At 50.3% G+C, this 23,322-nt stretch overlaps 1 protein-coding gene across 2 annotated transcripts in view; it reads right to left on the bottom strand.

Annotated features, from left to right (window-relative positions):
- Positions 1–23,322, bottom strand: part of TSNARE1 (t-SNARE domain containing 1) — a 237,291-nt gene that overhangs the window by 212,877 nt on the left and 1,092 nt on the right. Inside the window, exons 1-2 of one of the 2 annotated variants that reach the window (XM_029063153.2) lie at positions 6,555–6,627; positions 2,834–2,958 (exon numbers count right to left, since the gene is read on the bottom strand). In XM_029063153.2, the coding sequence (XP_028918986.1) occupies positions 2,834–2,858 (25 nt within the window). In that variant the 5' untranslated portion in view covers positions 2,859–2,958; positions 6,555–6,627. Of the gene's footprint in view, positions 1–2,833; positions 2,959–6,554; positions 6,732–23,322 lie in introns of those variants that run through there. The other variant, XM_029063152.2, reaches the window with a different exon arrangement.

The raw sequence follows: 23,322 nt of genomic DNA, 5'->3' as shown, positions 1-23,322 counted from the left end.
ACTGACTATCATTTCTGCTTATGGGTATTTTTTTTTTATTTCTCGATTTGTCTCATCTTCCCAGGCTGCTTGAGCTGATGTTGCTATGGAAACCCTGCCTACCAGGCTCCCCTCTCTGGATGGTGATTGGGTTGGTCGTGACTTTTCCACTTCACTATTATGGTCCCTTCCTATCCGTCGGGGTCAGGGCGGGCGGGATTGCTCTCCTGTAGCTTCTCCTGGCCCGGCCTCCTCCCCAGAACCAACCAGAAATCAGGGGAGATCGGAGCTATGTGGACATCCGACTGTGGGAGAAACCAGGATCCCTGGCAACCTCTGGGGTCGGCGGGACCAGAAATGGCAGCCCTCTGAATCGTTCCTTTCCCCATGTTCTCCAACCATGCACTCCCATGGAACTGTAGCCTCCTCCCTCAGTGGGGACATGGCCTCCTCCATATGGTCCCAGCCAGTTCCTGGGCAATGTCCCTCCTCCTTCACCTGCTTCCTCTTCTTCATCCTCCTCCTCTTCCCCTTCCCCACCAGGATCAGGTTCCCCATTAATTGGCAGGATCAGGTCACTGGCATAGCTGCCCGACCCTTGGCTCCTCAGAGCTCCGGGCTGGGTAGGCACGGAGATTGAATTTGTGTCCAGGGAGTGCTGATGGCTGACAGGGGACGATGTCACGGAGAAGAGGACAATGAATCCAGAGGGCAGAAACCAGAGTTCTCAGGCTGGCTTGTTAGGGGCTGGCTCTCAAACTGCTTTCACAAGGGAAATTCCTTGGGTGAGCTTTACATTTGAACCAAGCCATGAGAAATGGGTTCTCATCTGCTGGTTCCTGACCCCATGAGTTTCCTCCACTCCAGGAAAGCGGAGGTGCTAGTGGTAACTGCTCCCGAGGCAAGGCCTGCCTGCGATGACTCCGAACCAAGTGCCTCTCTGTCCATCAGCCAGAAACACCGCATCAAGGTGTGCGCCTTGCATGCTGCTCCCGGAAAAATCTGATTTTACTCTGGGGAAAATCAGGGTGAGCAAAGTTCTCCAAGATTAAATCCCCTAATGAGGCAAGCACCTCGCTTGGTCCTTCTACCACTGACAGTCAAAAAGCATGATGCATGGCCTCTCAACAGATGTACTGCCTCCACAGAGAATGGCCACAAATGGGCGCTGAGGAATCTGAGTCCACGATCACAGTCCATCAGACCTTCATTAGTATTGATTCGGCACCTCCGGTGAGCAGAGCCTGCCTGGCACTAAGTGGTTGGGAGTGTAGAAGGCTCAGTCCCTGCCCTCCAAGAACTTGCAATCTAGGCGGGGAGGAGGGGACAGTCCCCAGATGAATTAGATGCAGCATGGCCCAATGGACGGGGAGCAGGCAGAAGCGGGCAGTGTGCAGAGGAGACCTCGCAGAAAGCCCTCAGAGGTTCAAGTAGGACTCTATATGAAGCAACTGAGGAGCAGAGAAGTGAAGTAGACTGTAGACTGTGAGCTCCAGTTGGACAGCAAACATGTCTACCAATTGTACTCTCTCAAGGGTTAGTACAGTGCTCTGCACACAGCAACTGCTCAATAAATACCATTGATTGATAAGCAGTGCAGACCACCGTGATCCCCAGTACTACTGGCTGAATAGGAGGAGGATGAAATTTGAGGCTGAGATGGAATTTTCTTCCAGGAATTTTCATCCTGATAGGAGTTGTGGGGCTCGTCCCCCGGTCCTGGATCAAAAGCAGGGCTCCATGAGCCGAGGCATGAGTCCCAGGCATTTAGGAGCCTTGAGGAATGAGGGGAAGGAAGCACACGGAAGGCTCCCCTTGCCATCTCCGGCTCCGGCTCTTGGGTCCCCATGACCCCGAGCACCCTCAGTGGCACCCGCCACATCTGCCTCCTTCCTGTCCCTTCTAGAGGCTCCAGCGAGCCCAGATGGTCCATCCAGACAACTCTCCCATCATCCCACCCTTTACCAGCCTCCAAGGGAAAGAAAAAGGCAAGGCAAAGAAGAAGAATAAAAAGCCCCCGTAGGGCTATGTCGCCATGAAAGCAAATTGCTGATGCCTGCACCTTTCTTCTCTCTTTCTTTGTGTGGAAACACGGCGTTTAATCATTTTGGTAGGGAAGTGTGTAATTAGAGAGTCAGTGAGCATATAACTACTGTACATGCATTTATTAGGCAAACAGCTCCTAAAATCCTGCCTTCAGCACAAAATGAGGGACGACCATTAATCCACCCGGGGAGGGGTCTGACCCCCGGCCAGCCCTGGCACCAGCCCCTCGCCCCTCCTGCCCCAGATGGAAAAGTCTCATGGAAGCCGCATCTCATAAAAGTGGCCGATACCTCCTCCCAGGGTTCGGGACCCTTGCTTCTCCGCTTCCTCCAGTCCACTTGAGAGAATTTCAGCTGGCCAAGAGTTAAGGAGGTAAGTCATCCCTTTTGTCTCCAGATTCGCCCAGAGGAGACCGTATTTGGGGGGCTGACAGTAGGAAAGTCAGCCGACACGTTGCCTGGGTTGGGAGATACTAGGCCCCGATCCCAAGAGCGGCTATGGTATCTTCCCTTTCCTAGTGATTTTGGAAGCCAAGAGTCTGTCCTGGAGGCAGGGGGGTGGGCGAGATGACCTCTGGAGGCCTCCTATTTTGAAGGCAGCAGCCTTTCAGAGCTGCCCTCCAGCTCCAGTGGCCCGGGCAGACCAAGCGCTGACTATCCGCAAGGCAAACAAGGGCCCTGCCCCAACCAGCCCTCGGTCTGACGCTTCTGACCTCTTGGAAACTTTTCATTGCTCCATTTTGCTCCCTCCCTCCCTCCTTCCTATATAGTCCCCAGCCTGAACCATCTTAATGAAAGTCATAACTCACCATGAGTCAAATCCCAGTGTGGCATCCATCCGTCACCCTCCCGCGGGGTGGAAGGGGTGGAAGGTCTCTCAACTCCCCAGTCTGTTTCTATCTCATGCTAGATGGCCCCTCCCAGAGCATTTGGCCTAGGAAAGAGAGGACAGCAGAGACAAGAGCATGACAACAGTGAGGCCCAAGCTGGGTGTCAGGGTGACTCCTTGGCGGGTTTTGAGGTGGGGGATTTTAGACAGGAGAAAATCTCATCTGGGTAAAATGTGGTTTAGGGGCATTCCGCCTGTGAGCATATAATGATAACAGCACAGGTCTAGGAATCAGGAGACCCCGATTCATATCCCAGCTCCACCACTTCTGTGCAGTGTAACTATAGGCAAGTTACTCAGTTGCTCTGGGCCTCCTCATCTGTAAAATGGAGATTAACTAACTGTTCTCTCTCCTCCTTAGACTATGAGAACAATGGGATAGGCACCGTGTTCAAATTGATTATCAATCATTGGTATGTACTGAGCACCCAATGTGTGGAAAGCACTGTATTAAGCCCTTGGGAGAGTACAACAGAATTGGTAGGCATAACACCTCCCCACAAGGAGCTTACGGCCTAGAGGGAAAGAAAAGCATTAAGACAAATTACAAAAAGAGGATTATCCTCTTCCTACCCTAAGCCTTAGACCAGTGCTTGGCACATACTAAGCACTTAAAAAAACATAATTATTATCAGTAACTCCAGTATCCCTAGAATTTCTAGTAATTCCTAGTGTTCTAATATAACTTGGGTTCTTTACTTGAGAAGCAGCACGGCCTAGTGGAAAGAATACAGGTCTGGGAGTCAGAGTATCTGGGTTCTAATCCCAGCTCTGACACTTGGCTGCTGTTTGACCCTGGGCAAGTCACTTCACTTCTCTGGGCCTCAGTTAGAGATGCAGCGTGGCTCAGTGGCAAAAGCCCAGGCTTGGGAGTCAGAGGTCATGGGTTCGAATCCCTGCTCTGCCACTTGTCAGCTGTGTGACTGTGGGCAAGTCACTTCACTTTTCTGGGCCTCAGTTCCCTCATCTGTAAAATGGGGATGAAGACTGTGAGCCCCACGTGGGACAACCTGATGACCCTGTATCTCCCCCAGCACTTAGAACAGGGCTCGGCACATAGTAAGCGCTTAACAAATACCAACATTATTATTATTTCCAAGCGCTTAGATCAGTGCTCTGCACAAAGTATGCGCTCAATAAATACGATTGAATGAATGAATGAATTTGTATCTACCCCCAGCACTTAGAACAGTGCTTGGTACATAGTAATCGCTTAACAACTACCACAATTGTTAACTATTATGAGAAGCAGCGTGGCTCAGTGGAAAGAGGCCGGGCTTGGGAGTCAGAGGTCATGGGTTCGAATCCTGGCTCTTCCACTTGTCAGCTGTGTGACTGTGGGCAAGTCACTTCACTTCTCTGTGCCTCAGTTACCTCATCTGGAAAATGGGGATTAACTGTGAGCCTCACGTAGGACAACCTGATTAGCCTGTATCTACCCCAGCGCTTAGAACAGTGCTCTGCACATAGTAAGCGCTTAACAAATACCAACATTATTATTATTATCTGTAAAATGGGGATTAAGACTGTGGGATATGGACTGTGTACAATTTAATTAGCTTGTATCTACCTCAGCCCTTAGTATACTGCCTGGAATATAGTCAGCACTTAACAAATACCATTTAATCCGGCTCTGCCACTTGTCAGCTGTGTGATTGTGGGCAAGTCTGTTCACTTCTCTGGGCCTCAGTTACCTCATCTGTAAAATGGGGATTAACTGTGAGCCTCTCGTGGGACAACCTGATTGCCCTCTGTCTACCCCAGCACTTAGAACAGTGCTCTGCACATAGTAAGCGCTTAACAAATACCAACATTATTATTATAATGTATTATTATATTAAAATTATTATTATGATTTTTTTAAAAAAGGGTCCAGAAAGAGGAGTGGGCCAGGCTCCCCTGGAGATCTTAGCAAATGTTCATCTTTGGAGATGATGATGGTGATTACGATGAAGATGGCCACACTAATGATACCACTAGGACCATCTCACCAGCTGCTTTGTCTCCCAGTGGCACACGCTCCACTCGGCAACCCCCACGAACCTCCCCTAGCTGAGGCTCAGTCCAACTGGGATGTTCTTCAACTCCTCCGGTGGCAGACCAGAAGAAATGGGCCAACACTCCACCGGGGAAGACTTACGTTAGAGATCGAAGTCTCCGCCTGGACGGAATCGTCAGGGGCCTGGGGATTGAGGATTGAGGAAGATCAGAAAGTCTCCCGCCCCTGGAGTTCTCAGGCCTGTCTCTAGCCCCATCTCTCCAGGTTGGTGTAGACTTAGGCCGGCCTGGAGGCAAGGTGCTCGGCAAGAGAGCTCTGGGGTTCTGGAATTCCAAACTGAAAGCAAGGACACACCAGATCTGCTGGGGCAGGCTCGTGGCTGCCTCTGTGACTAACAGAAATATCCCCATCCCCAGCACACTGATTTTGCTACAGCCTCACCCTGGCTGACAGTGTGTCAGTTGCTAATGCATTGACACTTCTTCTTGGCGCCTGGAGAGAGAGGCAGAGACCCTGCAGTCTAGAGCCACGGGAGGATTTGGGCCAAGGGAACGAGGACAGATATAAAGAAAATCAGTCTCACCGGGGAAACATAGGGGCCGGGCCTCCGAAGCCGTGATCTTCACCGAGGGGGCCGGGGCCCTTTACCGAACCCCAGGGTTTCCAAACTCCAAATCTGAATAATAACTGTGATATCTGTTCAGCACTTACTACGTTTGAAGCACTGCACTAAGTGCTGAAGTAGTTATAGGGTAGTAGGGACGGAAACAGTCACCGACTCACATGAGGCAGTAGGAAGGAGAATGGGTAAGGAATTCCCATTTTACAGATGAGGAAACTGACCCAGTCGATCAGACAAGTCACAGTGATTGAGCATCTGCTGTGTGCAGACTACTTCACTACCCGATTGGGAGAGGACAGTAGAGTTAAAAGTCTCAGGATCAAGGCTCTTCTGTCCTTCCGTAGACAAACGTGGTGACAGAGCTGGGGTCTGGAAGGATAGTGTTAAAAACTTAATGCGACCCCAAGACCTTTGCTCCAAGAGCCATGGAATTGTCTGGAGGAAACAGATCCTCTAGATCTCAACCAGTCCCTCACATTCCCACGCCTCCAAGCAGAGCTGCACCTGATCCATCGAAGGCAGAAATCAACTCCTCCATAGAGGAAATTCCCCAGTGGCCCTAGGTAGAATCCAGTCAGCACTGTTTCACACCCTTGACCGCTGGGGCAGTCTAACCCAAGTCCCTCCTGCTTCAACATAAGGCCATGGTCTGAAATTGCTTTGACTTCAGGAGTCATCTCCTTCCCCACTGTATCTGCATGTATGGGGCAGGTCAGTCACCTAAACCCAGAAAGGTTCAGCATCTTGCCTCTAAGGTGCCCAGCAGATCAGTGACTAAGCCGCATATTATCTTGTTAACCAACCCTCTATCTTCTTAACTACTTTTCAGGGACCAATCGGAGCCTGAGCGGAGACCCGGGAAGGCTGTGTGATGCAGTGGAAAGAATATGGGGCCGAGAGCCAGGAGTCCTGGATTTTAATCCCGGATCTGCCATCGGCCAACTGTGTCACCTTGGGAAAGAGACTTAACCTTTCTGGGTCTCCGTTTCCTACTCTCTGTAATGGTGATAATATACTGACCTTTCTCTCTCTTAGATGGAGAGCTCCATATAGGCCACATGCTGTGTCTGATCTGATTATCTTCTACTGAAGCTATTCCACACCTGATTAAATCCCCCTCTTCCATGGCCTCCCAGGGGCTGGCGGCAATACCATCCCGTTCTTCAGTTTTCCCTCTGCCAATCACACTTCTCCACCCTGTAAGAAGAGTTAGAAGGAAGGTTGATAAAGAAGCGGTAAATTATTTGCAAACATAAAGTGAGGGGTTTATGATAAATCTTATAAATTAAATAAAGTTTGGAATGTGCTTTTAGTGCTGTCAACAAATGTGTGATAAAAGTGGAAGATGTTCCTGGGAAACTTCAAACTAGGGCAAGAAAAGAGTCCTACTGTTCGGGATGCCATGGATCATTTAGTCAATCCCCCTGCCTCCTGGTGGCACTGCCTTGACACTAAACAGGATGTAGCCTGTTCTACTCCAAGAAATCTCTAGGGGAAAAGATTCCCCCAACCCTCACAATTCCCAGTTTCAGTATCTCACAAGCTTGTCATCAGGAAAACCTACCTCCTCCTTATGGCTGCAACTCCAAATACACTTCCTGTTTCTGTCCTGCCTTCTATGACCTTTCAGGGATAGGAATGCCATTTCATAATGCTCCCCCCAGTCCTGCCCCCACACCCCCACCCCTCTCAGCCGCCTCTGCAGGCCTCAGACAGCAAGTCAATTAAAAATATTCACTGAGAATTTGTTATAGACCTGGGCCCCGGATGAGGCACCCTGGGAATGATTAAAGGGAGAAGCGACTGTTTGCCCTCAAGGGGCTGACAATCAGATGGAAGAGACAGGACAGTTGCAGCCAGCCTTGTAGATCATTCAATCAATGGTAATTACTGAGTGATTACTGAGTGCAGAGCATTGTACTAAGCAGCTGGGGAGAGTACAATATAATAAACGTACCCTGTGCGCCACGAACTTACAGTCAAGAGGGTGAGACAGATATTGATATAAATAAATAATTTACAATATATAATTTATAGATATGTACAAAAGGTCTGTGGGGCTGAGAGTGGGGCAAATACCAAATGCCTAGAAGTCACAAACCCAAGTGTACAGAGGATGCAGAAGGGAGAGAGAGCTGGGGAAAAGAAGGCTTAATCGTGGAAGACCTCTTGGAGATGTGATGCTAGTAAGGCTTTGAAGGTGGGGAGAGTGGTGGTCTGGTATGTATGGGGCAAGACGGGGTTCCAGGCCGGAGGGAAGATGTGGGAAAGGGGTCAGTGGCAAGATAGAAGAGATCAGGACACAGTGATCAAGCTGGACTAGAGGAATGAAATGCACAGGCTGGACTGTAGTATAAAGTCAGCTCTTAGAGAACCGAGACCACGTCTTCTCCCCCTTTGGTGCCTACTTTACCCCCAGGCCAGGGCTCTGCTCCCAGTGGGATTCCTGATGGAAACATCTTCCTGAAACATCTTCCTTCTCCCAAAGAGAAAAAAATCCCAGCATCTAACCGTCCTGGGGAATCTGGAGAATGTCATCATAAAACCGACCCTCTGTCCTTCCTACTGCAATGGGAGCTGACACCCTTCACCAAAAAGGGCAGAGCAGTGAATGCTACTGGGAGAAGCCTGGGCTCATGAGCCAAGAGACTTGAGTTCTGGTCCTGGCACTGCCACTTGCCGGCTGTGGGACCTTGGGAAAGCCCCTTAACCTCTCTAGCTCTTCTCTTACTGAAGGCACCCATCCTTTAAGAGGCCTTCCCTGACTAAGCCCTCTTTTCCTTTTCCTCCACTCCTTTCTGTGTCGCCCTGACTTGCTCCCTTTATTCATCGCCCTCCCAACCCCACAGTGCTTGTGTACATATCTGTAATTTATTTATATGTATCTTAATGTCTGTCTCCCCCTCTAGACTGTAAGCTAGTTGTGGACAGGGAATTTGTCTGTTGCACTGTACGCTCTCCAAGCTCTGCAAACAACAAGTGCTTTAATAAAAGCAACTGATTGATTGATTGGGCCTCAGTTTCCTCTTCTGTAAAATGGGGAGAAGTCACCTGCTCTTCCTTCCTTTTAAACTGGGATCCTATGTGGGACAGAGCCTCAAACTAATCTGATTATTTTTCATTGACCTCAGTGCTCAGCCCATAGAACCAGGTTAATAAATATTATTATTATTATCGTTAGACTATGACTCCCCTCCCTTCCATTCCAGATCCTTGGTGGCTGGGACCCTGTTGGGGTGAGGTGGGGAGGGATATGTGATTTCCCTCCTGCCTCCAGCACTTCTCACCCTCCGACCCTGTTGTAATACTTTTCTTCTCTCGGGCCTCATCAGGCCCCCCACTAGCTTTCTTGATTCCCCCCCACCCCAGTCAATTTCATAAATGAACAGTAATGGGATTCTCTCCAGCGTCTGTTGTGTCCTCACCCTTCTAACTCTCCCTTTTCCATTTTTTTAACCTCCAAATTGGAGAGGCCTGGGGAGGCATCTGGAAGAGTTTGCCGATGTACTCCTCTCACTCTAATTTATGCAATTTCTCCTCTCTGGGTCCTTAATGATCTAATTTTTTATATTCCATCTTCTCTGGCTTTCATCTTGCTCAGAACACCCCAACCGGTTAAAATAAATATGTATTTTTAATTTTAAGGAGTCTAATTGAATCTGGCACACGGGTTAAGCTGAATCACGTCAGCCATCGGCCACCAGCCCGTCCGCTGTTGTGAGGAAGTGGCTACGCCTCTGCGCCCATGCCCCTGCTCCTGGCCCCCCTGCCCTCATCAAACCCCAGTCACAGGGAAATCTAACCCCTGTCATCAACACATTCCCGGGATGGGGGTGGGGAGCCTCTGCTTCCAAGCTTCCTCTCCGTGCCTTACAATGCAACCAGTGAGTGGGTCAGGAGCAGGATTTATTCTGTTTCAGACTGTGGACTTGAGAGTCAGAGAGACTGGGAGATTTGTTCAGTCACACAGCAGGTCTGAGGCAGACCGAGACAGACTATCGGATGAATTCTGGGTAGCTCTGCTCCCTTTATATCCCTGATTCCTAAGAGTTTCATAATCAAGTTTCCAGCTAGTAGTGCATTCCTTCTTCTTCAAATTTCCTTCTTCCTTTCTCCGGTCCCCCTTGTTAATGACACACTCAGAGGTAGTCCAGGGCAGAAAACAAGGAGAAGCTACTCAATCCATCCAGATGTTTTTGCTGCTAATCATCGGGTCTGGTTAAAGGCTTATGGAGGGAGGAGGTGGAAGCCAAGGACTCAAGGGAGGTTGGACTTCTCTGATTTATCCCTGTTTCTGGGATCCATGTTTGAGAACAAGCCTGCTCTTTCTGTCAGGGAGCTTCTGGGTTGGGAACAGAGGCAGAACTCATCTTGGAGACTGTAAAGACACAGTAAAGACCAAGGGAAAGTTGCAGAAGGCCTTGCGGGTGGTATGGCGAGAGGGTGGCTTCAATCAGAGAAGACTCCCTGGAGGAGGTGGCCCAGGCAGATCCATAAAAGGTGCTGCTCCTTTCTCCCTTAGGGGAGGTTCTGTGCCCCTGCAGTGGCTGGGACGCTTCCCTGACCCCCTCCTTGCCCCACTTGATGCCACCATGGAAATCCCAGAGATTGTAAACTCCTTCAGGTCAGGGAATCATGTCAACCAACTCTATTTTACTCTCCCAGGTTTTTATTACAGTGCTCTGCTCACAGTAAGAGTTCAATAAATACCACTGATGGATTGAGATACAAACCTCATCTGAAAACTCTGCCTTCAGTCCCACACGGAAAGGCAAAGATGGACCAAGTCTGATTACCAAGCCATCATTAAGGACCTGTAATAGTCTCGTAGGGGAGTGTACGTAATAAGAGTAATAATCGTAATTATTAAGGGTTTGCCATGTGCCTTGTGCTGGGGTAGAAGCTACAATACAGTCAGATCACACATAGTTCCTGTCCTCGCATGGGGTTTACAGACTAAGGGAGAGAGAGAACAGATATTACAGGTAACAGAGAAGTAGCAAAGCCTAGTGGAAAAAGCATGGGCCTGGGAGTCAGAGGCCCTGGGTTCTAATTCTGGCTCTGCCATCTGTCTGCTTTGTGACCTTGGGTAAATCACTTAACTTCCGGGAGCCTTAACTGGAAAAGGGGGATTAAGAATGTGGAGACCTATGTGGGACAGGGACTGTTGTCCAACCTGATTATCTTGTATCAATCCCAGTGCTTAGTACCGTGCCTGGCACATATGGTAAATGCTCAACAAATACCAAAAAAAGGTATTGAATCCCCATTTTACAAAGGAATAAACAGACCCCAAGAAGTTAAGTGACTTTCCCAAAAGTGACATAGCAGGCAAGAGGTAGAACAGGGATTAGAACCCAGGTCTCCGGCCTCTCAGTCCTGTGCTCTTACCATTAGGCCAAACTGTGTGTTTGTGGGTCTGTGTACAAGTGCATATTTCTGTGTTTGGGCTGTTGTGTGTATGTGTGTGTTTGGTATTCAACTGGGTGGTTGTGAGTCTGTGCTGGTCAGCGTGTGAGTGAGTGTGTGGACGTTAGGGCCGCATAGGGGCGGTGACCCTCTCTCCAGCTCCCCTCCATCTCGGCAGTGCAGAGGGAAGGAGTGTGGGATTTGGGTCAGGAAACGGGAACAGATCTTGTGAAACTCCTGAGTGCACAAGGCTGATCCCATTAGTAGGTGTCAATTTCATGGACACGGCCCTGGGTGACAGTGGGATGACAGTAGGTGGGAAGAGGGGGTGGGGGGGCTGATGCCCCAAATTAGACAGTGCCAAGAACAATGACCAGAATTCCAGCAATGAAGACACAAATCCCGGGAGCTCTCCCTGCCCCCTCACCCCGGTTACTGACCTTTCACCTCCCCGGCGCCTGCAGGGGTGGGACCAGGCCTGTGGAACCGGGCATCAGTAGTTGCAAGGGGGGACTCCACTGGCTTAACTTAGTGAATGGGTGAGGGGCCGGAGGGGGGCTGGAGGAGGACGGTGGAAGGCACAGGAGCCTGAGTCTTCATGGATGTTGGTATCTCTGAGGGACCCTTAGATTGAGTTTGGAGCCCAGGTCCAGGGAGGAAGGGGAGGGGAAAGGCAGGGGCGATGTTTGACAGGGCTTCACTCTTTACCTTCTGCCCTGGACCATCACTCACGTCTTTACTGCTCCTTGGAATCCTCTCCTCCTCCCTCCACTGTACCAAACCACGCCCCCTCTCCCCACTTCCTTCAAAGCCCTTTGCCAAAGTCACTTCTTCCAGGAGGCCTTCCCTGAATAACCTTGGTCTCACGACCCCTCAGGCCTCCTGCCGGTGTCAGCAAATTGAGTGATTGATTTGTTCTCTGGGACGTCTTCTGTCCTATTTTCTCCTACTCCATTACAGTCTATTTCATTTTCTCTCTCTCCCCCATTAGAAGGAAAGCTCCATGAAGCTTTTCTTTCTTGGGAATGTTCCGCACATGAAACGTTCATCACTCTCTAGCAGTTACATTCATCCTCGACACTGACGTAGAGCCATTTATTCAATTCTACTTTCAATTAGTGATATTTACCGAGCACTTACCGTGTGCAGAGAATCGAACTGAGTGCTGGGAAGAGTACAGTACCAAAGGGTTGGTAGATACGATCCCCACCATCAAGGAGCCTACAGTGTGCCTGAAGAGTGTTACGATTACTCCACTATAAATACTTTTATCCCTGCCTTTCCCCATTAGAGTGTAAACTCTTTGAGGGGAAGGGAACGTGTCATTTGCTTGGTTTGATCTTCCCAGCGTTTAGTTCAGGGCACTGAGCTCAATACTCCTACTTCTCCTTACTACTGTGACTAAGCAGCGTGGCTCAGTGGAAGGAGCCCGGGCTTGGGAGTCAGAGGTCATGGGTTCGAATCCCGGCTCTGCCACTTGTCAGCTGTGTGACTGTGGGCTAGTCACAACTTCTCTGTGCCTCAGCTACCTCATCTGTAAAATGGGGATTAACCGTGAGCCTCACGTGGGACAACCTGATTACTCTGTATCTCCTCCAGCACTTAGAACAGTGCTCTGCACAAAGTAAGCGCTTAACAAATACCAACATTATTATTATTATTAGGCACTTGGCCGGCTACCCCTTAAGCACTGTGACACCCACCCCGCCCCACGGCATTTCTGTCAATACCCTTATTCTCTACAATTTCCTCTATCTGTAATTAATTTTCACGTCTGTCTCCCTTTGGGAACTCTAAGCTCTTTGTGGGCAGGTGTCGGGCCTACCAACTCTGTTGCAGTGTACTTTCCCAAGTGTTTAGTACAATATTCCGAACAGAGCAATCGCTCAATAAATGCCATCGATTGATTAATGCTACTCCTGCTACTACTATGACGACTGCTACTATAACTACTACTACTACTAGTCCTACTGCTACTGCTGTTGCTGCTACTACTACTGGGAAGCAGCGTGGCTCAGTGGAAAGAGCCCGGGCTTCGGAGTCAGAGGTCATGAGTTCGACTCCTGGCTCTGCCACTTGTCAGCTGTGTGACAGCGGGCAAGTCACTTCACTTCTCTGTGCCTCAGTTAACTCATCTGGAAAATGGGGATTAACTGTGAGCCTCATGTAGGACAACCCGATGATTCCTGTATCTCCCCCAACGCTTAGAACAGTGCTCTGCACATAGTAAGCGCTTAACAAATACCAACACTATTATTATTATTACTACCAACCCCACTATTACTACCATTACTACTTTTACTGCTGTTTCTGCTACTACTACTATTACTACTACTACTACTACAACTACCACCACTTGCTACTACTCAACTACTACAACTACCGCTACGACTTCTACTGTTGTTACGGATACTCGACTGTTACTACAACTACTAGCAGCGTACTAGCAAGGAGAAGCAGCGTGGTTCAGTGGAAAGAGCATGGGCTTTGGAGTCAGAGGTCATGGGTTCGAATCCCCGCTCTGCCACTTGTCAGCTGTGTGACTGTGGGCGAGTCACTTCACTTCTCTGGGCCTCAGTTCCCTCATCTGTAAAATGGGGATTAAGACCGTGAGCCCCACGTGGGACAACCCGATCCCCCTGTGTCTACCCCAGCACTTCGAACAGTGCTCTGCACATAGTAAGCGCTTAACAAATACCAATATTATTATTATTATTATTACTACTACAACTACCACCACTTGCTACTACTCAACTACTACAACTACTACTGGAAAGAGCGCAGGCTTGGGAGTCAAAGATCACAGGTTCTAATCCTGGCTCTGCCCCTAGTCAGCTGTGTGACCTTGGGCAAGTCACTTAACTTCTCTGTGCCTCAGTTACCTCATCTGTCAAATGGGGCTTAAAACTGTGAGCCTCACGTGGGACAAACTGATCACCTTGTATCCCCCAGCGCTTAGAACAGTGCTTTGCACATAGTAAGCGCTTAACAAATACCCCAATTTTACTACTTCTAATGCTGTTACGGATATTCGACTGTTACTATAGCTACTACAACTACCACCACTTGCTACTACTCAACTACTACTCCTACTACTGCTTCTACTTCTACTGCTGTCACTGATACTACTACTGTTACTACAGCTACTACTACCACCACCACCACCACTACCACCATTACTCCTACTACTATCCCTGCTACTGCTAGTAGAGAGATCTGCCCAGTGCAGATGATGAGTCCCCTGCCGGTGCTACTGATGCTGATTTTTTAGCTCTTCAGTCGCTACCCTCTAGACTGTAGTTTTAGACTGTAGTTCCCTCTAGTTCACTATGGGCAGGGGACACGTCTGCTAATTCTGTTGTACTGTACTCGACCAAGCACTTAGAACAGTGCTCTGCACACAGTTAGCCCTCAGTAAATACCACTGATTGATTGATGGATGGATTCCCTCTCACATGGTCATTGTGGATGTGGTTGGGCAGGAGGACAGGTTGAGAGGATAGCCTAATTGTCCTGTTTGAAGGGGCCTAGGCCTGGAGAGGGGCCTGGAGAAGGGCCAGTGGAGGTTGGAGGAATGAGGAGGCAGAGGAGAGAGGCTTAATCAGAGTACTCAGAGGACGAAAGCTGTTTCTGTGCAGAGGGAGTGAGAAACCTCGATTCAGGCCCAGCCGGAGTCAACGGGAGCTGAGATTAACCTGCAGACCCAGGTTAGCGAAGGGGCATCGCTCTCCTAGCCCAGCACCCCCAGGCCCCTGGCAGAGGGGAATGAATCACCCAGTTGGGAATCCTGTTCCGTGTTTGCTTCTCCTGGTGAAACCAGGAAATGGGCACTGTCACCCATTGTGGGGAGGGAGGCAGGGGTCTGGACTAAATGACCTCTTGATCTCCCTCCCTTCCAACTCTGGGAGTCAGGGAACTTAGGAGGAAGAGAGCTGGTTGCTGAGGAACGAGAGAGAGAGAGAGAGAAACCAGATTAAAGGAACAAACAATTGCATTTGGGAAAATCAATCCTCTGTGGAAATCACCCACTTTGGAGGATAAGTAACTGAAGAGGAGGAAGATGAAAAGGAGGAGGAGGAGGAGACAGAGGAGCAAGAAGAAGAGGAGGAGAAACTGCCTCTATTTCATTCTCTGCTAAATGGGAACGTAATACTTACTCACCCTCTCTCTTAGAATATGTGCCCTGTGTGGGTCAGGGACTGTGCCTGATCTGATTAATTTATATTTATCCCCAAGGCCTAAGGTGGCATTTGGCTCAAAGTAAATGCTTAGTTAATACTATCATTGTTATTATATAATTATTAATGGTTCACCTGACTGACATCTGGTAGCATCATTCACTTCCCCTGCTCTAAGGAACAAAAGATATACTGTCCAGCTCAGAAACCTTTCCTATCTCCCACCACACCAAGCAAAACTCCTCACAGTTGACTTCAAGGCTCTCTCTTAGTTCTCCCCACCCAAGTATAGGCTCTCCTCACCCTCTACACCCCAGCTCACACTCTTCCACCTCAGCCCCCTCGCTCATGCTGCTCCCTGACCTTGAATAACCCCTCCATCTGCCTCCCCTGCTGACCCAAAGTCACTGGACTAAGTCTCTCCCCGTTGTCAATGCCTCCTTCTGGAGGCCTTCCTCAAATAATCCCACACCCAGCCATGTCAACCCAACTGCCACCCTCAGCCTTTTTCTATGTCATCCCATTCTTTAGCGGCTAAGAATATTTTTGTTTCCATTTTCATTTGTACATTCAGTGAGTTGTGCTGCTCTTTTACTCTGATTGAGTTGAATTCCTTCTATATCCTCCTAGCCAGACTCTTTGTAAATCACTTTCCTCTGTGGGTCTCTTTCCCCACTAGATTGTGAGCCTCTTGAGGGGACAGGAAATGTGTGTCTTACTGCTCTCGTTCTCGTAAGCACTTAATACAGTGCTCTGCCCAGAGTAAGCGCTCAATAAATACTATTGAATGGATGAAGGAGGCGCTTTTTGCACGCCACTAGTTGCTTGAATGGGAAAACAGCAAGAGAGCAGCCAGCTGAGCTGAGATTGGGGCCAGAGTGTAGGGTTGATTGAGGGAGGCTTCCTGGAGAAGGAGGCCTAGCAATGACAGCAGGAGGGAACGGGGAGGACCAAAGTAGCTGTCCCAGGCCTCAAGGAGGGTAGGCTAGGCAGAAAGCGATTAGGCTGCGGTCGGGGAGAAGGAGGGTGCTTGTGGAGCAGAAAGCCTGGTCAGGGCTTGCCAGAGCCTCCTCCGGGATGGTCTCGGGGTCTCATTCCCAATCATAACAGCAATGAAGATGGAAGCTTTGATTTGGTTTGAAGCGCTGAGGGCTGCCACTGATCAAATTTCCACTGCCTCCTCCTCCACACCTTGAAAAATTGCTTCCATCAATCTCCTGGAGGTATGGCCAGCAGGCATCAGATCCCAGGTGCCATGCTCCCACTCTCAGGCTTGGGGGCCGGGTTTCCCCAGGTAGTTTGATCAAATGGAGCTGGATGGTTCCTTGGCCAGAGTGACCCCTCTTGTAATCCCTGAGAAACTTCAGTAAAGTGTCCATTTCCTTGCTCTGCCTGCCTCTCTCCCCTTCCCCTTTCCTCTCCTTCCCCTCCCTTCCCCTTTCAGGCCTTCCCCTTCCCTCCTCTGTTATTTCATTTTTGTAGCCACAGCCTGGGCTGGGAGAATCACAAGACTCAGGTTTAGAACTTCTCCTTCTCCTTCTCCTTCTCCTCCTTCTCTTTCTCTTTCTCCTTCTCTGTCTCCTTTTCCTTCTCCTTTTCTTCCTCCTTTTCCTCCTCCTCCTTCTCCTTCTCTAGAGTTCCTCAGAGACAGGGGTCTCAGGGAAGAAGCAAGCAGAGGAAAGTTCCACCCTCACTCCCACAGAGCAAAGAGCTACTCAGGGCAGGAGAAGAGGAGGTGGGAAAAGCATTTCTGAGACCCCCTTGTTTGAGGATTAGTAATGGATGCTGTGAGCCCCAGTGAGGGCTGATGCCTAGACCCAGGGAGGGCTGATACCTTCTGACACTACTGTCTTACCCCTTCAGGGGCCAGATCCCTGGGTCTGCCACACAGAAAGAGGAACAGGCTGGCAGGCTGGGCTGGGGCTCCTCCACTCCCCAAATGGGAGGGCCCCTTCCCCTCCTCTTGTCCATGCCTGCATCCCCCTGAACCTGGATCCTAGACCATCCGAGTTGGGGTCATCACAGGTAGAGATGAGGGATGGAAGAGAATGGGACACTGGGGGAGTCATGGAGCTTTCAGGAGGAGGAGGAAGAGGAAGATAAAGCTTTGAGGAAAATGGAGTGAAGTGTTTTGGAAGAGAGGGTGCAAACTCAAAGAAGGGGGTCGATCGGTTAGTGTTCTCAATCAGGAGTTACTGAACCAACGACTCCTTTAGCCAGGCAAGATCAAATATAGAGATAATAATAATAATGTTGGTATTTGTTAAGTGCTTACTATGTGCAGAGCACTGTTCTAAGCGCTGGGGTAGACACAGGGGAATGTTAGAGAGACATGGCCCCTTTGGTCAAGAAGTTGATGGGGGAGTGTTGGGAGGAGGAAGTGTGTCTGTGGTTATCTGTGAGTGTTGGGGTGCACTTGCAAGAATATGGGGGCTTATATGTAAGTGTATTTGTGCATATGTGGGTGGGGAAGTTCATGTGTGGATGTGGGAGCATGTTCGTAAAGGCATGCATGAACATGAATGTCAGGGAGGGCATATGTGGCAGAGACACATAGGTGGAAATGTGTAGACTTTGATGAATGTGTGACGTGTGGAATACACATACATGTGTGTGGGTGTGTGTGCACTCACGTGTGTTTATTGCCATTGTTCTTGTCTGCCTGTCTACCCCGATTAGACCGAAAGCCCGTCAAAGGGCAGGGACTGTCTCTATCTGTTGCCCATTTGTACATTCCAAGTGCTTAGTACAGTGCTCTGCACATAGTAAGAGCTCAATAAATACTATTGAATGAATGAATGAATATGTGTATGTGCGCTTCCTCCTCAAACTCCCTGTGGGGGTCATTTCAGCAGTGGAAAGGCAGACGATCCCCCAGGAGTGTGAATGGTGCCCCCAGACTCCCAGGCAGAAGGAGAAGGCTGCCCCAATGCGGGCTCTGCACGCCGGACCCAATCACTAAGACGACCAGGGATCTGGTTCCCTCCAGCCGGCTCCAGCCCCATCACCAGAGGTCAGATCGAGGCAGAGCACCCAGCTATATTTAGACCCTCTTCTCTCCCGCGGTGGCCACTCGGAGAGAGAGCCAGAGAGGGAGGGGAGAGGTGGGAGAAAATAAAGCTGCCAGAACCTCTCTGTCCCAGAGTGGGAAAGCATTCCTTTCCCTAGAGGCCTAGCTGGAACTTCTCCAGCCCGGAGTGGCCAGGCATTTCCTTCCCTGGAGGCAGGGCTGCCCAGACACCACCACTCAGCTCTTAGAACAGTGCTTTGCACATAGTAAGTGCTTAACAAATGTCATCATTACCATTTATTATTATTACTCCCACACCACCTCCTGCAGAGGGGAAGGGGTTAGGGCTACGTTCGCGGGAGCTCTGGGGGAAGTAGCTGGCACAGCAGCATTTCAGCAGAAAACAGCCAACTGGGGACCCTGGACTAAGGTCTCTGTCTGCACCTTCTTCCCCCACCCCTCCAACCTCCTCCTCCTCCTCCCTCGGGGGAATGCCCCATATCTACAGTCTCACACCTTAGACTGAAACAGTCAGCTCCTCATTTCCACTGCCAGCTCACCAACTATCTTTTCTGTCGAATAATCAATGGTATTTATTGAGAGCTCCTCTGCTCAGTGTTCTTGCCTTTTGGGGGAGCCTGCGGAGGGCAGGGGGACACCCCAGGGGAGCCATCCCCTCTCCCCACACCCCTGCTTTTAAGGTGAAGAGGGGGCTCAGATACTTAACAGCTTGCCTGAGCCTTCTTGGATCTCCCCCCTGGTCCCAGTACCCCCTGGACCTTCCCGGAGGGCAGTTCGGCCCCTTGTCTGCACATTTGGGAGCATCCCAGAGGCGCTTGCCACCCAGACTGGCTCTTACAGAACCCCGTTGGACAGCAGTGGTGAGGAACTGGACCCGTGCCCTTAAACTAGGAATCAGGACCTCAGGGAGACAAGGGGAGATCCAGCTGTGTCATCCCAAACTCCTCCATCTGGGTATCACCACTCTTCTTTCCCTCTAGTCTTGCCCCAGCAGGCCTCTCACTCTTTATCACTTCTCCAGCTAGTTAATGCCTCAGCCCCATTTTCCAGCACAGGGAGACTGACAGCTTTTCCATTTTTGGTGGAGACTTGGAAAGCATCAAAGCAGTCCTCAAGGGGGTCCTAGTTTGAAAATCCACCTGATCTTTCTGTATAGGCAGCCCAGGGACCCACTGCCCCAGGTCGCTTGGATTCCCTGTCCTCCCGGCCCCGAAAGCTCAGTCACCTCAGAAGAGTCATCAGCTCTTCTGTCCTCCGCCCGAGGGTGAGGGCAGCATCTTCAAGCAGCCTCCCGGGGGTTATCTTAATTCCTCTGAAAGGTGGTCCATTTTCTTTTCCCTTTCCCTGTTCTCTCCCCCCGCTTCCCCACTCTTCCTCCTCCCCCTCCTCTTCTTCCTCCTCCCCGAAAACCATTTCCTAGGTAACCACATTCCGCTTGCCTGTGCCTGACGTGGTTCTTTCCCTGTCAGGCTGATGGGGGTCGGTCACGCAGCTAATGGCCAAAGAGTGTGACATGAGGAGGAATGGACTCTGACACCCCCCCAGGGCTACAGTCAGCCCCTTCTTTGAGGCAGCATCTCTGTGCCAGGAGCCAGCGGGGGGGAGGGGAGGGCAAAGAGAGGGAGAAATGGAAAGTGGTGGGGGCGAATTAGGGATCTGATCTGAAAAGGCCATAAGATCAGAAAAACATCCCATTTGTCATGCAATCTGGGAAAAATGGCAGCTGGTGGAATACGAGTTAGACTCTAAATATGACTTCCTGACTAGGATAGGAAAGCGACATAGAAACAGCCTAGTTTAGGGAGACTGTGGCACCCCACTAAAACCAATCAGGAGAGAGAGGTGCCCAGCTACCAGGGGCTCCATCCCACCTGTTCATTCACCTTCATTTTCCCAAAGGCTCAGTGGATACAGGCAGGCCCAGCCTACAGAGATCAGCATCGGGATGGGTATAGCAGGCAGGGTCATGGGGAGGCAAGCCCTCCTGGGTCTTCTGGAGAAGGAGAGAGAGATTTCCAAGATAGCAATGATGGATCCTCCTACACCTGCCATGGAAGGGCACTGCTGGGCCCAGGGGTTGCCAACCCATGAGTCCCAGCTCTGAGTGCACCTAGGGCCCCGCGCTGGGCCAAGCACAAGGATTTCCATGCTGGCTGACTTGACCCTGCTCTCCAGCTGATCATCTCCAGGGTCTAGAGAACCTTTCTGGGGGGGTGGTCTCAGATTCCTGGGCCATAAGCTGGGGGGACAAGGAAGGGGTGGGATGGGAAAGCAGGGACAGAGCCTATCAGGGTGCCCACTGCCTCTGGACAAAGGCAGTCTAAGAGGTCAGACCGTGGCACTACTGCAGTGTTCCTCGTCAGCCATAGCTCCTGCTGGCCGACTCTCCTACCTGCCCCCGAGAGACCCCAAGCAGCTGCAAAACCTTTGCATTTATCCTATGGTTCGGGACTTGTTAACTCCCTTGTTTTTATGGAATTTCCTAAGTGCTTACTATGCTCCAGGAACTGTACTAAGTGCCGGGGTAGAGACAAGCTAGTTGGGTAGGTCACAGTCCATGACCCACATGGTGCTCAGTAATCCCCATTTTACAGATGAAGTAAGTGAGGCACAGAGAACTGAAGTGATTTGCCCAAAGTCCCACAGCAGACCAGCAGCGAAGCCAGGATCAGAACCCAGGTCCGTTGACTCCCAGGGGACTCTAACTCTTTGTAGTCCAGACCAAGTTTCAAACCAGTAGCTGGAGTGAGCTAGCACCGGTGCCTAGAGATGGAAATAACAGACAGCCCAAAGGTCTATTTATAGATTTATACACTGCTGTCATTTGTGTTTCCTGCCGGGTGTGTGATCTGCATATGACAGGTGTTCAATAAATAGAAGCAGCGTGGCCTAGTGGAAGGATCTTGGGCCCGGGATTCAGAGGACCTGGGTTCTTATCCTGGCTCAGCCACGTGCTTGCTCTGTGACCTTGGACAAGTCTCTTCGCTTCTCTGTGCCTCAGTTATCGCATCTGTAAAATGGGGATTCAATACCTGTTTTCCCTCCTACTTAGAATGTGAGCCCCAGGTAGGACAGGGACTGTGTCTGACCTGATTATCTTGTACCTTCCCCAGCACTTAAAACCGTGCTTGATGCATAGAAAGTACTTAACAATTACTTATCATTCTTATTCTTATTATTCTTATTAGGACAGATTGGTGGACCAGTAGTCTGACCAAGTAGTAGTATTTTGGATGGTCTTATGAAGCCATGTGCTGGGGAATTTCCCTAAAATGAAAAAAGTTTACGTTGGACAACTGAGTTTTCAAAGAAGCCAGAAGGAGAGCTGAAAAAATGGAGCCTTTCGGTCTAGATTTTCAGACCCTTGTTAGAGTAAAAATGGTGGATTATCTGTCATTTATTAGAACACAGAATCTTTCACCAGATATACTGCGGGCTAGGATAAAGACTGTGTTTAAGAGAAAAATCATTTCGCTGTCATTTGTAAAGGGATTGAGTGAATCTCTGAATACTGTAAATATATGTAAAGTCAACTGTACATTCAGTGATTTATTCTGAGTTATTTTGCTATTTCAGGCTGGCTTTCTCCCTTTACCACTTCTCTGATACTTGGCTTTCCTACTTGTCCCACTATTCGTAAAGGTCTCTGGTTGTCTGCTCCCCCATTTGACTGTCAGTTCCTTGTGGGCAGGAAATGTGTGTTTTGTGTCTGCTCTACTCTCCCCTGGGCTGAGATTGGGCCTTGAATGGGTTGTGGCAAGACCTCAGGGGTAGGAATGCCTGGTGACCCCAGGGGCAGGGCGTAGGAGGGAGAAAACCCCGGGTCCGGGAGTCCAGCAGCCGGATCCTGTCATCCCCAGACAGTGTAGGTGTGACCCTGCTGTCCTAGGGCAGTGTAGTCATGCCCCTACCATCCCTGATGTTCCCAGACTGAGTAGTCATACCCCTATCACCCCTGGGCAGTCTAGCCATGCCACTGCTGTCTCTGGGCAGTGTAGCCATGCCCCTGCTGACCCCAGCTAATACAACCATACCCCTGTTCCCAACCCAGTGTTCCCAGACTGGGTAATCTCACCCCCACCATCCCCGGGCAATGTAGTCATACCCTGCCGTCCCCTCCATCTCGCCTCCCGGGGCTTCCCCTGTCCCTTGACCCCCAGCACTCAGAGAAACAGAAAGCACTGAATGGGAGACACTGAGAGCCCCAGGGGCTCAGGGCCCCTCTGGGTAAGAAGCCCTTTGGAAGGGGGTCTGGGGAAGGAGCCCTTGGGGAAGAGGCCCTTTGGGAAGAAGAGGGGGTCCTGGGGGAGAAAGTCCTTGGGGAGGGGCCCGCCACCCCATTCTCCCTGGCCTCAGTTTGAGGGTTGACTCACAGAGTGGGGTAGAGCGGGGGAGAACAAGCGAGAGACCCAGGGAGACGGGAGAGTGCCGGCCTGCCTCCCCGTGGGCCCGAGGTCTCATCCCGCCCAGCCTATTGGCTGGCATTTCGGCAGCTGAGGGGGCTCCCCGGCTCTGAGCTGTCAGACTGACTCACACGCTGAGGCAGCAGCGGGAAAGGTGTGTGGGAGCGGGAGAGAGACGGGCAGAGGGAGAAAGAGATAGTCAGAGACAGAGAGAAAGACAGGAGCGGAGAGACAGGGACGGAGACAGGGAGAAAGACAGGAGCCTAGAGGGACTGACAGAGAGATATGCAGGGGAGAAGAACAGGACACAAAGAGATAACTGAAGAGACAGAAAGGAACATACACCCCCAAGGCAGACACCCAGGAGTTTGCCCCACCAGACAATTGATGGCCCCAGACCTAACCAGTTAACACATATCTTGCGTGGGAACCCTTCCACTCCCCACCACCCACCCATCTCTTGTCCTCAGCCCCTTTCCCTTTTATGACCAAGCACAGCGCTTTCATTTGTTTTGTTCTCTATAGTATTTGTTAAGAGTTTACTATATGCCAGTCACTGTACTAAGTGTCGGGGTAGATAATAATTTTGGTATTTGTTAAGCGCTTACGATGTGCAGAGCACTGTTCTAAGTGCTGGGGTAGATACAAGGTAATCAGGTTGTCCCATGTGAGGCTCACAGTTAATCCCCATTTGACAGATGAGGTAACTGAGGCACAGAGAAGTTAAGTGACTTGCTAAGATACAAGTTAATCAGGTTGGACTTAAT

Source organism: Ornithorhynchus anatinus, chromosome 4 (assembly GCF_004115215.2).
Source record: "Ornithorhynchus anatinus isolate Pmale09 chromosome 4, mOrnAna1.pri.v4, whole genome shotgun sequence".
Taxonomy (NCBI): Eukaryota; Metazoa; Chordata; class Mammalia; order Monotremata; family Ornithorhynchidae; genus Ornithorhynchus; species Ornithorhynchus anatinus.
The sequence above is the reverse complement of the archived record's forward strand: the minus strand, read 5'-3'. Positions and strand labels throughout refer to the sequence as shown.